General features: G+C 44.7%; 1 protein-coding gene across 2 annotated transcripts in view; it reads left to right on the top strand.

Moving 5' to 3' along the window:
* The window catches only part of LOC125467640 (tolloid-like protein 2), a 143,216-nt gene extending 133,098 nt beyond the window's left edge, over positions 1-10,118 (top strand). For both annotated transcript variants that reach the window (XM_048563771.2, XM_048563770.2), the window contains 3 exons: positions 6,058-6,271; positions 7,017-7,267; positions 8,574-10,118. In XM_048563771.2, coding sequence (XP_048419728.1) covers positions 6,058-6,271; positions 7,017-7,267; positions 8,574-8,708 — 600 coding nt within the window. In that variant the 3' untranslated portion in view covers positions 8,709-10,118. The remainder of the gene's footprint in view (positions 1-6,057; positions 6,272-7,016; positions 7,268-8,573) is intronic.
* Positions 10,119-16,993: the final 6,875 nt, after the last annotated feature.

Raw genomic sequence — 16,993 nt, 5'->3', positions numbered from 1 at the left:
TCCAGATGGTCATAAATCTTATCCCTCAGAATCCTTTCTAACACCTTGCAGACGACAGATGTGAGACTTACCAGTCTATAATTGCCGGGGATTTCCCTATTTCCTTTCTTGAAGAGAGGAATTACATTTGCCTCTCTCCAGTCCTCAGGTACGACTCCAGTGGAGAGCGAGGATGCAAAGATCTTCGCAAGTGGCGAAGCAATTGCATTTCTCGCTTCCCAAAGCAGCCGAGGACAAATCTGGTCCGGGCCTGGCGACTTGTCAATCTTAATGTTTGACAAAATTTTCAGCACATCAGCTTCCTCTATCTCTATCCATTCCAACATGCACACCTGCTCTTCAAAGGTTTCATTCACTACAAAGTTCGTTTCTTTCGTAAAGACAGAAGCAAAAAACTCATTTAGGGCTTCCCCTACCTCCTCAGGCTCCACACACAAGTTCCCTATGCTATCCCTGATCGGCCCTACTCTTTCTTTGATCATTCTCTTATTCCTCACGTAAGTGTAAAATGCCTTTGTGTTTTCCCGGATTCCTTCTGCCAAGCCTTTCTCGTGCCCCCTCCTGGCTCTCTTCAGACCATTTTTGAGCTCCTTCCTTGCCTGCATGTAATCCTCTCTAGCTGAACTTGACCCTAGCTTCCTCCACCCTATGTAAGCTACCTTCTTCCTTTTCACAAGAAGCTCCACCGCTCTCGTCATCCAAGGTTCCTTTATCTTACCCCTTCTTGCCTGTCTCAGAGGGACATATTTACTCATCACTCCCAACAACTGTTCCTTAAACAGTCTCCACATGTCTATAGTTCCCTTACCATGGAACAACTGCTCCCAGTCCATGCTTCCTAACTCATGTCTAATCGCATCATAGTTTCCTCTTCCCCAATTAAATATCCTCCCATTTTGCCTAATCCTCTCCTTCTCCATAGCTATGTAGAATGTGAGGCAGTTATGGTCACTATCACCAAAATGCTCTCCCACCACAAGATCTGATACCTGCCCCGGCTCGTTTCCGAGCACCAAGTCTAGAATGGCCTCTCCCCTCGTCGGCCTGTCAACGTACTGCGTTAGGAAACCCTCCTGAACACACCTTACAAAAACGGCTCCATTCAAATCTTCTGCTCGAAGGAGGTTCCAATCAATATTAGGAAAGTTAAAGTCACCCATTACAACAACCCTACTGCGTGCACACTTTTCCAAAAACTGTTGACCTATGCTTTCTTCAATCTCCCTGCTGCTGTTGGGGGGCCTGTAGTAAACCCCTAACGAGGTGACTACTCCCTTGCTGTTCCTAATTTCCACCCATACTGACTCAGTAGGCAGATCTTCCTCGACAATGGAAGCTTCTGTAGCTGTGATACCCTCTCTGATTAGTAGTGCTACACCCCCTCCTCTTTTTCCCCCCTCCCTATTCTTTTTAAATGTTCTAAACCCTGGAAGATCCAGCAACCATTCCTGCCCAAGAGAAACCCATGTCTCTGTTATGGCCACAACATCATAGCACCAGGTACTGATCCATGCTCTAAGTTCATCACTTTTATTCCTGATACTCCTTGCATTAAAGCAAACACACTTTAACTGATCCCTTGGTTCCTTCCCAGGAAAATCCTTCCCACTAGCTGGTCTACCTCTTGCTACTGCCTCACCTGCATCAACGCTCACCTCTGGTATACAGCTCAGGTTCCCACCCCCGTGCCATACTATTTTAAACCCTCTCGAACTACTCGAGCAAACCTTCCACCCAGGACATTGGTCCCCTTCCAGTTCAGATGCAACCCGTCCTTCTTGTACAGGTCCCACCTTCCCCAGAAGGCATCCCAATTATCTACATATCTGAAGCCCTCCCTCCTACACCAGCTGTGTAGCCACGTGTTCAGCTGCGCCCGCTCCCTGTTCCTCGCCTCGCTATCTCGTGGCACCGGTAGTAAACTAGAGAACACTACTCTGTTCGTCCTGCTTTGCAGCTTCCATCCTAACTCCCTGAAATCACTTTTTATATCCTCAATCCTATTTCTGGCTATATCATTTGTGCCAATATGTAACACGATTTCTGGCTGTTCGCCCTCCCCTTTTAGAACCTTATACACCCGATCGGAGACGTCCCGGACCCTGGCACCAGGGAGGCAACATACCTTCCAGGAATCCCGATCTTGACCACAAAATCTCCTGTCGATTCCCCTAACTATCGAGTCCCCTACCACGAGTACTTTTCTATTCTGCCCCCTTCCCTCTGCCACAGTGTCAGGCTCAGTGCCAGAGAACTGACTACTATGGCTTTCCTCTGGTAGGTCATCCCCCCCAGCAGTATCCAAAACGGTATACTTATTGCTGAGGGGAATGCCCACAGGGGATCTCTGCACTGTCTGTCTGTCCCCTTTCCTCCCCCTAACTGTAACCCATCTATCCTCGTCCTGAGCCTTTGGAGTGACCAACTCCCGATAACTCCTCTCAATTACCCCCTCTGCCTCCCGAATGATCCGTAGTTCATCCAGCTCCAGCTCCATTTCCCTAACACGGTTTTCAAGGAGCTGTAGTTGGGTGCACTTCCCGCAGATGTAGCCAGCGGAGACGTGTGCCACATCTCCCAACTGCCACATTCTGCAGGAGGAGCAAGCAACTGCCCTAGCATCCATACCCCACTTATCTGAACACCCACTCAATACTAAAGCAGAAAGCTTACTTCAAGTCATAATAACAAATTAATAACAAACTTATATTCAATAGAGAAAGTTTAGAATGAACCTTACCTTATTAACTAGGTTAGAGGAGGAGGGCGGGTGGGAGACTCTACAGCTGTAGAGTCTCGGGTTTAGCCGCCTTGCTGATATATATGGTCACTGCTTTCCTTCCCGGCTGCCCCTCTGGTCCTCGTCACTTCCTCTGCTGCTCCCGCTCCTTCTCTGAAAGAGGAAAAACACCGCTGCCCACTACCGGTAAGTAATTTTAAAAATAAACTGCTTTACCTTTGCTGCAGTCTTCCGGGTCCGTCTTACCTCCGCTGCTGCTCGCACTCAAAATGGCCGTTGGCGTCGAAGGGTGAGTATTCTCTCTCTAGTTATTCTTTTTCTTTTAAAATACTTAAAGAATCTCTTTGGATTCACTCTAATCTTGTCAGCCAAAGCTATCTCGTGCCCCCTTTATGCCCTCTTGTTTTTCTTTCTCAGTAAACTCCTGTATCCCCTATATACCTCCAGGGATTCCCTTGATCCCGGCTCCTGAACCAGAGTCATGCCTCCTCTTTCTTTTTCTGGTCAAAGCCTCAATATCTCTTGTCATCCAGAGTTCCCTATTCCTATCAACCTTACCCTTCAGCCTCACAGGAATTCTAGCTATCACACTTTTAAAGGCCTCCCAATTGCCAGAGGCCCATTTCCCTGCAAACAAACTACGCTAATCAACATCTGCAAGCTCCTGTCTAATTCCATCAAAAATTGCCTTGACTCAATATTGGACTTGAAACTGTGGACCAGTTTTGGCCCTCTCCATTAACTATTTTAAAATTAATAGAACTATGGTCAAGGGTCCCAATGTCCCTGCCCTATTTCCCAAGAATAGGTTGAGTTTTGCCCTTTCCCGAGTCAGACCCTTTATATACTGCTTGAAGAAACTTTCCTGAACACATCTAACAAATTCCACCCCATATATGCCCTAAACACTATGGCAGTCCCAGTCTATGTTAGGAAAATTAAAATCCTCCACTGTGAGAACTCTATTTCTCCTACAAATCTCCACAGTCCCCCTGCATATTTGTTCCTCTGATTGCTGTTGATTATTTGGGGGCCTAGAGTGCAACCCCAATAACATCATCTTATTCTTATTTCTTAGCCCCACCCACAAAGCCTCACTGGATGATCCCCCAGTTATTTCATCTCTGACCACTGCTGTGATACTCCCCTTCATCAAAAATGCAATTCCCCTCCTCTCTTTCCTCCATTTCTGTCCCGCCTAAAGCACCTGTACCTTGGCATATTAAGCTGCCACTCCTGTCCCTCCCTGTTTCTGCAGTGACTATAATACCCCACTCCCATGTACCTAGAAATGCCCTGAGTTCATTGGCTTTACCTGTCAGCCCTTTTGCATTGAAATAGATGCAATTTAATCCAAAACGCATTCCTCGCTCCCTGTCCTGTTCCAACCAGACCTGTCTCTTGAACTTGCTATTTCTGATTACTGTATCTCCTTCCTGCCTTGCACTTGCCTCCCTGCCAATCTAGTTTAAACCCTGCTTTGCAGCAGTAGCCAATCTGCCTGCCTGGACATTGGTGCCCCCTCCAGTTCAGGTGCAACCCATCCCTCCTGAATAGGTCACCTCTCGTCATGAAGAGACCCAAATGATCCAGGAATCAGAATCCCTGCCCCCTGCACCAACTCTTTAGCCATGTAGTAATTTGTCATATTCTCCTGTTCTTACCCTCACTAGCATGTGGCACTGGAAGTAATCTGAAGATTACCACTGTCAAGGTCCTGGTTTTTTAACAATTTTCCTAGCTCTCTATTCATCCCTATTTCTACCTATGTCATTTGTGTCAACGTGCACAATGACTTCTGGCTGCTCCCCCTCCCCCTTGAGGACATCCTGGACCCTGGCACCTGAGAAGCAACATACCATCCTGAATTCTCGTCTGCAGCCACAGAATCTCCTGTCATTCCCCCACCCCCAACTATCGAGTGTCCTTTCACTAAGGTCCTGTTTACCTCTACTCTTTCTTGCTGTGTCCCAGAGCCAGTTGTAGTGCCACTGACCTGGCTCCTGATGTTTTCCCCTGGATAGACATTCCCCCCAGCCATACTCCTTGATATCAGGACCATGGCAATCTGCTACTCAGTGCAGGTGACTGCTTCCAGGCTCTAATGTATGCAGCAAAGTGATGCCTCTCCTTGTAAGTCACTCTGTACTGGACGGATTGATCAGACCTGTTGCTGTGCAGGTCACCTCTCCGTCAAATAATGCAACTTAACAATTCTCATCAGTCTTCGCCTTGTGTGGTTTTGACTCACCATCAGATAGGTTGAGGAGAGGTTTGTGGGATCATGGTGGTAAGACGTCACTCACAGGGATTATTACTGTCGCACCTGGAGTTTCTTTGATGAAATGTGGTGATGTGCAGACTGACTACAGCACACGAGGGACAAGAGGGTCCACTGACAGGAGCAACAGCACCATCAAACCCTAAAAATACCGAGGGAGGGTCCAAAATTACATCAGAGTTATAGAGCAGGAATGTGGTGGTTGAGTCTATTAACTAGATGTACTACAGTTGGTGAGTTAACATGGACCTCCAACTGGCTATTGGGCTTCATCTCCAATAGTGTTTTCCCTTGGGAATCACCCTGTTGGGCTTTTCCTGTTATTACATCACTGTCATTGACCTGGGTGTTGGGACCTGGTGCTACTCAGAGTGAACATTGGCCACTTTGTCAATTTTCCATTTTCACAGGATGTGGGCATCATTCCCTAATTCCCCACAGAGCAATTTAGGGACAACCGCATTGCTGTGGGTCTGAAGTACCATGTAGGCAATAAATGCCGGCCAGCCAGTGACACCTATGGAGCACAAGTGAATAAAACATAAAATAGGGACAGCAGCTTCCTTTCCTAAAGAACATTAGTGAACCAGATGGGTTTTCTCCCTGACAATAGTGTTATGTTCATCATTAAACTCTTAATCCCAGATTTTTATTTAATTCTAATTCCATCTGCCATGGAACCCCAGAACATTACCTGGGACTGGGATTAATAGTCTACTGATAATACCACTAGGCCATGACCTCCCTATGTTGAATGGGATAAATATCTGTCTCTGTGGCTGTACACACTCCACAGCAAAAAAACATTGGAATCTTCTCTGCAGCCAGCTCCTTGCCCAGATAATGGTGTTAAGTGGGCAAACCTGTTGGCAAGACAGTCTGGGAATTTGGGAAACATTTCTTGGCATTGTGGGAATGGACACTGTTTGAAAGGTTTCAGATCAGAAGGAATCCATTCTGTCCATGTACCAGATTGTATTGGATCACTTTTTTACATCCTTGGCAGTGCTTAATATTTGGAACTTTTACCCAATAGGCCTTTGACGAGTTTGAAATCGAACAGCACCAGGAATGCATTTATGATCATCTGGAGATTTATGATGGAGCTGATGATGAGTCCCCAATTCTAGGGCGTTACTGTGGGAGCAGAAAACCCAAACCTGCCATTTCCACTGGCAGCAAAATGTTCATCAAGTTCTTCTCTGACGCTTCAGTCCAGAGAAAGGGCTTTCAGGCCAAATACAGCACAGGTGAGAGCAGTGACTACAACTCACACAATTAGCTCATCTCAAAGAGTTTGCAAACTGTCCTGCCCTTAAATAAAATCCCTATTCCTTACCATGCAGTCTGAGGACCACCCCCAACTCCTGGAACTTCAGCCAGTCTCCTGAGATTGTCAGGTTACCAGATCTTTGTTCATGCATTCTCGCCCTCATTGTCTCATTCTAGTCTTCTCTCTCAACAGCCAACTCCAGTGTCTGGTGTCATACCTTGGAGGTAAATATCTAGTCCCAGTTTGTGCCCTTTATACTCAGAGCCTCTAGCGCCAGGCTGCACACTTGGTGTAAAGGCAGGCACAGGCTATTCTGAACCAAATCAACCCAGCTGATATATATCAGTCTGGTGAATGATGAGAGTTTCTCACCTGCCACGACCTTGGATTGAACTGTACCAGCTCACAGGAATGGGCTTGCGCTGTGTTCAGGAACACACTCCCCAATGGATATGAACTATGTTTCCAAGCTGCCTCTAATACAGCCCAAAGCCATGCCATGTTCTTCCAAAATTGGATCTTTCGGGATCGAATGGGCACATCTTTAATCGGAGTTTGGGAGTATTTGACGTTTGAGTGGCAGGTGTTGTGTTGAAGGTGCTAAACCCACCAGTCAGCAAAACGTGGATGGGATATGATTCCCGTTTGTATTTCCAGAGATCAGCATCAGAACTAAGTCTACCCATGAATGTGCTTTAACACAACAATTCATTGCATTTCAGAATGTGGAGGACACCTTAGGGCTGAGGTACGAACCAAACACCTGTACTCGCACGCACAGTATGGGGACAATAACTACCCAGGACAGTCACACTGTGACTGGGTGATAGTGGCAGAGGACGGTTATGGTGTGGAACTGATCTTCCAGACATTTGAAATTGAGGAGGAGGCAGACTGTGGATATGATTACCTGGAGCTGTACGACGGTCACGAGAGTGTTGCTCCCAGACTCGGCAGATTCTGCGGATCAGGGGTAAGGGTCCAGCACTAACTGAGCATGTCCAGAGCTGCTTGCAGTGTGTGGGGCTGGTCTCTGTGTTGGTGCTGGCACACACAGACAGGCATGTGCATACACACTTACACACATGTACATTCACACACACGTACATCCACTCACACATATGTTCACACACACGTACATACATACTCGTTCACACACACTCATTCACACACGTGTTCATGCACATATGTTCACACACACACACACACACACACACAAACACACACCCTGTTTTCAAGCTGAGACACATATATACTGTGCTGTGTGCTAGTTGAAGTAGCAGCATTATTTGCCTTTGATGCCTGACATGGCTGAATATCCTAAACACTGACAATAAAGTCATAGAGATGAAGTTTCAAAGGAAACCAATGCTGCGATTGGTATCAGAATCCAGCAACAGCCATCACATTCAGGAGAGTGTCAGAAGTCACACGACTCCAGGTTATAGTCCAACAGGTTTATTTGAAATCACAAGTGTTTGGAACATTGCCCCTTCGTCAGGTGAAGTGAAGAAAAGCACAGACACAGAATTTATAGGCAGAGAAGTCAAAAGATCATACAAAAAGTGTGAATGGAGTTTTGACAGGCTGAATAGTAAGTCTCTGCAGATGATCAAGAGTGTCAGATGGTGTGAGTAAAGTGCCAATAGCTGAGTAACATCACCTCGATAATTTGTTGTGATCGCTCTACCTTAGTTAGTTTGTGCAGTTTTGCATTCCTTGTTACTTTGGTTAGACCTGCAGCATGCAACTCGTGTTATTCCAGCCATCTGGTTTATCTCCAGCACCACCTTATTTTTAATTTTGTGCAATTATCTCTCTGCCTCATTTAATCAGATTTTAGGCCATCCCTTCGCTTGCTTCTCAGCTGTTGACACTTTATTCACATCGTCTGACTCTTTTGATCAACTGCAGAGATTTAACATTCAACCTGCCAACACTCCACTCACACTATTTGTGTGATCTCTCTGCCGATAAACTCTGTGTCTGTGCTTCTCTCTCACTTCACCTGACGAAGGAGCAAAGAAAGCTTGTGATTTTTAAACCAGTTGGACTATATCCTGGTGTCATGTGACTTCTGACCTTGTCCACTCCAGTCCAACACCTTCACCTCCACTTCCGGAGAGTAGGATTAGTCTGGGTGGGATTTTAAAGGACGTGGGGAGTGAAACTCCCCTCCCTTTTAAAATAATCTTACCACAACGAGACCCCTGGTTTTTGGAGGTTTCACTTTGTTTTGATCGATTGAACTAACTATCTTCATTGTCCATTTGCCCTAGCCCCCAGAGGAGATCTATTCTGCAGGAGACTCCATAATGATTCGATTCCACACTGATGACACTATCAATAGGAAAGGTTTTCATGCTCAATACACCAGCACGAAATTTCAAGATGAATTGCACACAAGGAAATAACCGAATAGGATCCTTAACAAAGGACTGCATTGAGAACATTGTGTCTTGCTACTGTCATACCTTGGGCACAGGGGAGTCGGAAATGAAATCCACAATCCGCCTTGGTTGAACTTGACGGTGATTCAGGAATGGAAACAAACCCTCTCTGTAATCTGAGCAACTTATCTGCCCCCATTCTTTCTGAAAACATTTCATTTATCCAGTCACTGTAGCCCAAAAGACACCAAAGTAAAATGCTGTGGCTCCTTTCAATTTAGCTTCCCACCCCTGCCTTTCCCAACTTCTTCATTCATATTCCCACCATTCCCATCCCCACATTCCCATTCCTACCTTTCCCGTCCCATATCTGTAACAATTCCTTCCCATGCTTTTAGGATGTGTTTCCACGTGAGCAGCACAATATTTGGAAGCGCGGTGCTTAATGTATTAGTGGTCATTTCATCACTATCTGCTGTTTAAATACTGGAAGAACACAACAGGTCGTGGAATTCTCACCATTACTACAGATGTACACTTGAAATTTTGGAAAAAAAACTGGGAATAGTTCTTTCAGCCCCTTGCTATGTTACATGAAGTGAGGGGTAGGGAGATTAACCACTGATCTTCGAACAAATTTGTTAACAATAAGCTTTTGAAACTCCTCAAACATTGAATGTAATGAGATTAGGAGAGCAATTAACAGGTGCTGTAATATCTAAGATTAGTCGGAGATGTTTTCCACCTCAGAAGCCTGCAACAAGTATCTGCAATGTGGTTATAACATTTCATTGAAACAGAAGAAAAGTGAGAAATATTATTTGAAAAGTATACTTAAGATATATTCAGAAATGCAAAATGTCAAGAGGTCTAGCTGCTTGCATGTAAACTACTTGTGAATCTGCTCTGAGAGCTGTTTTTAATCCAACATATATATGCATGGAAGAAAAATCCTGAAAGATAAGCCTTTATTCTGGTGAAATATTGTACAGTACTGTACATCAGAAGCTGTGTTGGAGATATTTGGTAGCTGGTTGTAGATAAATCATATTCTGTTTATTATTTATTCCTAAGAAGGAACACAGCATAACAGAAAGGCGGTTGAGCTCTTGAACCAACTCATTACATTTTGGCATTGTATGTAAAGGAGTGAAATTCTTTCCAAACACACACCACGTATTTAACACACTGCTTCAGAGCTGCCCTATAAGATTTTTATAAAAACAGAATTTCCTTCAAGAACTACATCATCAACTCTCTAAAATATTCAAAACAAGTTCTCTACCTGTTTGATCCAATGGGCTGGCTATGGAGTGTAAGTACCTAAAAGGTTTAATGTTTACCAAAAATGTATTGATTCTTGATTCATAGTTTCTTTTCTCTGATTGCCCTGAAATTTAAAAAAATGTTTTTTTCTTAAAATGTTTAGTAAAGAAGTGACATAGACCATACAGTGATGAATGCAGGGGTGAGGCAGAATTCACTCAGTGGGCTGAATGGCCTTTTAGTGCGAAAACGACTCTAACACCATGATTAAATTACTTGGGAGAGAGTCCATTTTGATGTTTGTCCTTGTAATATCCCACCTTAACGTAAGAATATGAAAAAATCACCATCTGGAACCATTTGGAGAAGGACTCATTGAAGACTAATGCAGGTCGTGCAGAGATGGTTGTTGTGTGCAGCTAAACTGAGCCTGCAGCTCACCACCCTCCCTCAGTGTAGGGATTTCCAGTATCCATTTAGATTAGTGTAGGAGAAATCTGGTTCCTGGTCTAACAACAAGTGGCTCTTATATCGAACAAGTAGCAGTTTAATACATGTTAGCAACAAGTGGCAGGTTACAGTGTTAAACATTGTTACAGAAACTATAGGGAGGACCTGGGTGTCCACTCTCACTCCTTCGAGATCCTGCCCACTAGTCCATCTGAGATCATCCTAGATGGTGCTTAAAACACTGCTCTATATTAACCCTTTCCGACCTGTGTACCCCTTTCCACAAAGGAGAATGTCCCAAGAGTCGTCTGCAGTACCCTGTCCATAATGTCTTTGTATAGATTCCAAGATGGTCAGGCAGTACCATTTGGGAAACCGTGAAGAGATAGAGACTATCTGACAGGGTGCAGCAACTTGGTTCTTGTATTTCAAAACCCACCTTGGCAGTTGCTGGAAAAACCCCCTTGGTTCACTTAGAGAAGGAAACTTTCATGCTACCTGGACTCCAGACCCACGCACTGTGGTTGACTTTTAACCTTATGGTTAATTAGGGATGGGCAATAAATGCTGGACCAGCCAGCAATGCCCTCACCCTTAAATGATTAAAAATAATTACTAAGGACACAGCTTTAGAATGAATTCACTCCTCTCTCAGAAGCGATACTCCAATAAGTGTTGAAATTTGTTGATACTTCACTCGAAATTCAGACTATTAGCTGAGTGCAGGTAGCCACACTTGAATGAAGGGACTTTTGGTTCCATCACTTCAGTGGTTTATGTAATTATTAACAGCAAACAAGACCTGCCACATTTTTATAGCAACTTATCGGGGCTCCCAACCCTTCCACTCACAGGAAATAGCTTTTGTAGGTTATCACCACTGCAGACGCGATGCAGAGACGTGTACACACAGCAAGATCTCACAAAAGGTCAACATGGTGGCTGACTACCCGAAACGTCAGCTTTTGTGCTCCTGAGATGCTGCTTGGCCTGCTGTGTTCATCCAGCCTCACATTTTATTATCTCTGACTACCTAGTTAGTCTGGTTTTGGTGGAAAGAGACAGCACAGTGTGCCTCCTTCTCAAACGGGATCTTTTATATCCACGTGAACAAAGGAATGGCGAAGGAATTGAATAGGTGGTCTTCATGGTGGAAGACACCAGCAGCATACCAGAACTTCAAGAAAGCCAGAGGGCAAAGGTGAAAGTAGTTTCTATCACTCAGAAGAAGGTCTTGGGAAGCTGATAGGTCTGAAAGTGGATATTTCAGCTGGACTGACAGCTCCCAGAGTTCTGGAGAAGAAAGCTGAGGACATTGTAGAGACATTGGTGGCGATCTTTCTCAAATCACTGGAGTCCAGGAGGGTCCCAGAGGATGCCAGCATCATTGGCTCCATCAGCATTCATCACCTAGCCCTAACCGCTGTCACATGTACGTCAGACCTGTTAAAATTGGCAGTTTCCTTCCTTAAAAGACATTAGTGAACCGTTTTTTCCTGACAATGGTTTAGTGGTCATTATTGGACTTTAAATTCCAGATTTTTATTGAATTCAAATTCCACCATCTACTATGGTTGGATTTGAGCCCAGATCCCCCGAACATCCACTGAGTTTCTCGATTAATCGTCTAATGATAGCACCACAAGGCCATAGCTGCCCCCTGCTGGAAGATGGCTAATGTAACACCTCTGGTTAAGAAGGGAGGGAAGCAGAAGACAGTTATCCTGACAGATATGTCAGTTATCCTGACCTCAGTCTTTGGCAAGATTTCAGAGTCCATTTTTAAGAATGTGATTAGAGAGTATTTGGAAGTACATGGTAAAAGAGGGCTGAGTCAGCATGGCGTTGTCAGGGAGAAGTCATGCCTGACAAATCAGTTAGAATTTTTGAAGAGCTAACAAGGAGGTTAGACACGACAGAGCCAGTGGGCATGACGTATTTGGATTTCCAGAAGGCCTTTGACAAGGTGCCACACAGGAGGCTGCGAAATAAGATCAGACCCCATAGTTTTACAGGCAAGTTAGAGAGTTGGATAGAGAATTGGCTGATTTGCAAAATGCAGAGAGTGGGGATAAAGGGGTATTTTCCAGGATGTCTGCCAGTGATTCATAGTGTTCCACAGGATTCAGTGTTTGGGACCACAACTTATACTTTAATGATCTGGATGAAGGAACTGACAGCATTGTTGCTAAGTTTACAGGTGACACAAAGATAGGTGAAGGGGCAAGTAGTGCTGAGGAAGTGGGGAGGATATAGAAGGATTTGGGCTGGCCAAGAGACTGGACAAAGAAGTGGCAAGTGAAATACATTGTGGGTAAGTGTGAGGTTTTGGGCAGAAAGAATAGAAGCATAGACTATTTCCTACATGGGGAAAGGCTTCAGAAATCTGAAGCACAAAGGAACATCAGAGTCCTAGTTCAGGGTTTTCTTCAGGATAATATGGAGGGTCAGGTGGCATTTAAGAAGGCAAATGCAATGTTAGCATTCATTTCAAGAGGGCTCGAATGCAAGAGCAGAGATGTACTGCTGGGGCTGTATCAGGCTTTGGTCAGACTGCATTTGGAATATTGTGGGCCCTGTATCTAAGGAAGGATATGCTAGCATTGGATGGGAAGGGTGGGGTGTGTAGCGGGATGGCCAGAAAGGTCTGCAAGAATAATCCCGGTGATGAAGAGTTTGTCATACGAGGAGTGACTGAGGACTCTGGTCTGAACCCAATGGAGCAGAATATTGAGAGGCCTAGGTAAAGTGGACATGGAGAAGATTGTTTCCACCAATAGGAGAGACTAGGACACAGATAGGCTATGACTCAGAGTGAAGGGACGATCCTTTAGAACCAAGATGATTAATTTATTTAGCCAGAGAACGGTGAACCTGTGGAACTCATTTCCCCAGAAGGCTGCGGAGGCTAACTCATTGTGTGTCTTTAAGACAGAGCTAGATAGATTTCCTTGGCAGTGGGGAAGATCTTAGAATAGATCATAGAATCCCCACTGTGTGGAAACACACCATTCAGCCCAACAAACCTATACCAACCTTCCAAAGAGTATCCTATCCAGACTCATTCCCCTACCCTATCCCTGTAACCCTGTATTTCCCGTGGCTAATGTGCCTAACCTACATATCTCTGAACACTATGGGTAATTTAGCATGGCCAATCCATCTAACTTGCACATCGTTGGACTGTGGGAGAAAACCGGAGCACCTGGCAAAAATGCAGGCAGACACAGGGAGAACATGCAAACTCCAACCAGACAGTCACCCAAGGTTGGAATCGAACCTGGGGCTCTGGCACTGTAAGGCAACAGTGCTAACCGCTGAGCAGACCTCCAGCATGAACAGTTCTTATTGTTATTTTTTGTTAATATGTTCTTCATTAGTAAGGAGATCAAGGGTTACAGGGGAAAGGCAGGAGAATGAAGTTGAGAAACATTTCAGCCATGATTGATTGGCCTAATACTGCTTCTGTAACTTATGGCCCTATGAACAGGCCACTGGCTCTCAGTTTAAAACTACCTTAATGGCAGCATTCAGTGTTTACCTTCTGCAGTAGGGTATAAAACCCAGTTTTAATTTAACCAACTGGTCAAAGTTTGAAGCATAACCATTTCTCCGATCTTTCTTGAACACGTGCTGGTATTGATTCTACAATTTTTCTGGTTATTTCTTTTCCAGTCGCTATCCCTTTGTGCATTATGCACCATTTTATTGAGTCTCTTGTGTGCTCACAGGCCTTCCCTTTTCTTTTGTCCCTGCATCTATCTCTAGTTTAAATTGTGTCCCCACTCTCATGTTTCCAATTTGGACAAAAGATCATCAAACTAAAAGATCAACTCAGTTTCTGATTCTCTGATTGATTGTCACATGGACCAAAATACAGTGAAAAGCTTTGTTTGTGAGCAGTACAGGCAGATCATAGTAAGCAAAGGGCGTAGAGACCAAAATGACAGAGGCATAAAGGTTACATTGCACAGGGCATGTGCAATCAATATTAACAAGGTCATCATTATTTGAGGCAAGAGAGTCCATTCATCAGTCTGATAACAGCAGGGAAGAAACTGTTCCTGAACCGGCTGTGTGTGTGTTCAGGCTTCTGTATCTTCTGCCTGATGGAAGAAGTTGTAGGAGATCATTAACGGGTTGCAATGTGTCTTTGATGATGTTGCCAGCCTTTTCGTGGCAAGGAGCCTTGTAAATTGATTCACATGTGCTGCCTTGAGCTGCAATTCCAGTTTTATTTTGGGTTTTCAGTATATGCAGCATTTTGCTGCTTGTTTTTGCAGTGGGACAGCCTCGAGGACTGGCTGGTCCACACTGGCTCTTCACTGTTTCAGGTTCTAGAGAGACCCAGGTGCAGCTCTGTTCCCGTGCTGTCACCTCAGTCTGTGCACATGAATGCAAGGGCCTGGACTGATTAGCTTCTGAATCTTTAGTGACAGTGGAAGGAGGGGCAGAAGATGAGGTAGGGCTTCCAAATCTGATGATTCCATTGGGTAGTGTGGACAGAATGCAGTGCCCAAACCCTCTGACACCCACTTGCTAGTATTAGACATGAGCACTCATGGTAAGTGCTTGGTGAGGGTCAGTGCCCAAGTGAGAGTTGCTGCCCAATGAAGGTCAGTGCACAATGAGGATCAGTACCAGGTGAGGGCCAATTTCCAGGGGAGGATCAGTGCCCAGGGGAGGGTCAGTGCCTAGGGGAGGGTCAGTGCCCAACTGTCTGAATGAAGAATTGAGCCTCAGTTGGAACGCTCTGAATGATTGCCTCCAGTGTGTTTCATGATTTCCCGTCCCAGAATTTCACTTCTGGTTACGAAACAATGTTGCATTGCAGGCGAAACACATTGTTCAGAATGCCTCGCTGGAATCATTTCATATGCAAAGTATTTCAATGATGCCCATATAGAGAAAGCCATAGGGTTTAACTTCCTCATTGATTTACAATCTTGAGTTCCTCACAGATTCTTTGACCTTTGGGTTGAGCTGTGTTTCTAGCTGGTGACAAATGTTCATTGTTGAGCCACTGCAGCATCCAAAATTTGGGGATGGTAAGTTTGTGACACTTTCCTTGCTGCAGTACATTCAGAATATTGATCGGAGGAGACTGTGTTTTGAGAAAGGTTTAGGTTGTAACAAAGGGAGATGTACTGAATAACAGGCTTGAACTGTGACTGAACTTCAGAATCACTGTCAATCAATTCATCAGATTCTGGTGCAGAATCTTTATTACAGAATCTATCACGTTTTGTAATTTTAAGCTGACTGCTCTCTTGCTTTAACTTTGCTGCTGTTAATTTTACCTTGGGTCCTTGTTGTAGAATGCTGTGGATTGTTGTCATGCTGAAGGGATTAGACCCAATTATTCTGGAAGAAACTGACTGCATCAGTTGATGCTGTTATTATGGCATTGGGCAGTATGAAAAGAAATCACCAATTTACTGCTGAGGGAGCCAAAATTCCCATCTCAAACATGGGATCCTGTAATTAAAATCACAGCCCAGAAATAGACACTTCCAGCATTATTTAGAGGGACAACTTACCTACTCTCCCTGTGAACATTTTGCAGATATTTTTGGGTGTAAATTTATTGTTAAATCTTGGCGGTGGGTTGGTGAGTCTGTGATGGAACTCGATTTAATGCACTGGACAAACTGCTGAAAGTGGATTCCTTTAGGCCTCTCCAGTCCTGCTGGTGAAGGGGGCTATTTGAAACTGTAACAGCGACCACCAGAGAGGAGGAGGAGAGAGTATCCGACATGTTGCTGTGTGAAATTCTGACAGTGTCTCAGGAAGCTGTGGATCTTCAGGGAAGTGTCACAAACCTCTTACAACACATTTCAACATCTGGCCGAATGTGGTCAGTGTTCGTTATCTCTGGCCTTTGCACGGGTGTCAGCCTGTACTTGAGTGACTAATGATTGATGCTGGCAGTTTCCTAAGAGCCTGTGGTTTACACAGATTGGGGGACACACTGAGGGTGGGCCGAGGGTTCCGGTGCACCTCTCTTACAGCTTTACTGAGGAGTTCAAATTGATCTCTCACTGTGTACACTTTCGGATGGAGGACAAATAACTTGCATTTATAAAGCACCTGTCACAATCTACAACAACTTGCTGGTTCCTCAGCAGTTCCAAATGTACAACCATTTCCATCTCGAAGGATGTGGCCAGCAGATGCATGGGAACACCATCATCTTCAAGTTCCCCTCCAAGACATGCACCATCCTGGCTTGGAAATATATTTCCATTTCTTCATTTTTGCTGGGTCAAAATCCTGGAATTCCCTCCCCAATAGCATTGTGGGTCTACCTACAGCACATGGACTGCAGCGGTTCAAGAAGGCAGCTCACCACCACCTTCTCAAGGATGGCTCGGGACAGGCAAGAAATACTGGCCCAGCCAGTGGCACCCACATCCCTTTAAATAACAGAAAAAACTCAGGGGTTTTCAAATCACTTTATAATCTAATCTTGAAAGTGTCATTGCGATTATAGAAAATATGGCAGCTGATATTTGCACAGCAAGATCCCATTAGCAACAATGTGACAGTGATCAGATAATCTGTTTGAGCTGACAGATAAAATCCTGACAGGA

The sequence above is a fragment of the Stegostoma tigrinum genome, chromosome 37 (assembly GCF_030684315.1).
Source record: "Stegostoma tigrinum isolate sSteTig4 chromosome 37, sSteTig4.hap1, whole genome shotgun sequence".
NCBI classification, from domain to species: Eukaryota; Metazoa; Chordata; class Chondrichthyes; order Orectolobiformes; family Stegostomatidae; genus Stegostoma; species Stegostoma tigrinum.
The sequence above is the reverse complement of the archived record's forward strand: the minus strand, read 5'-3'. Positions and strand labels throughout refer to the sequence as shown.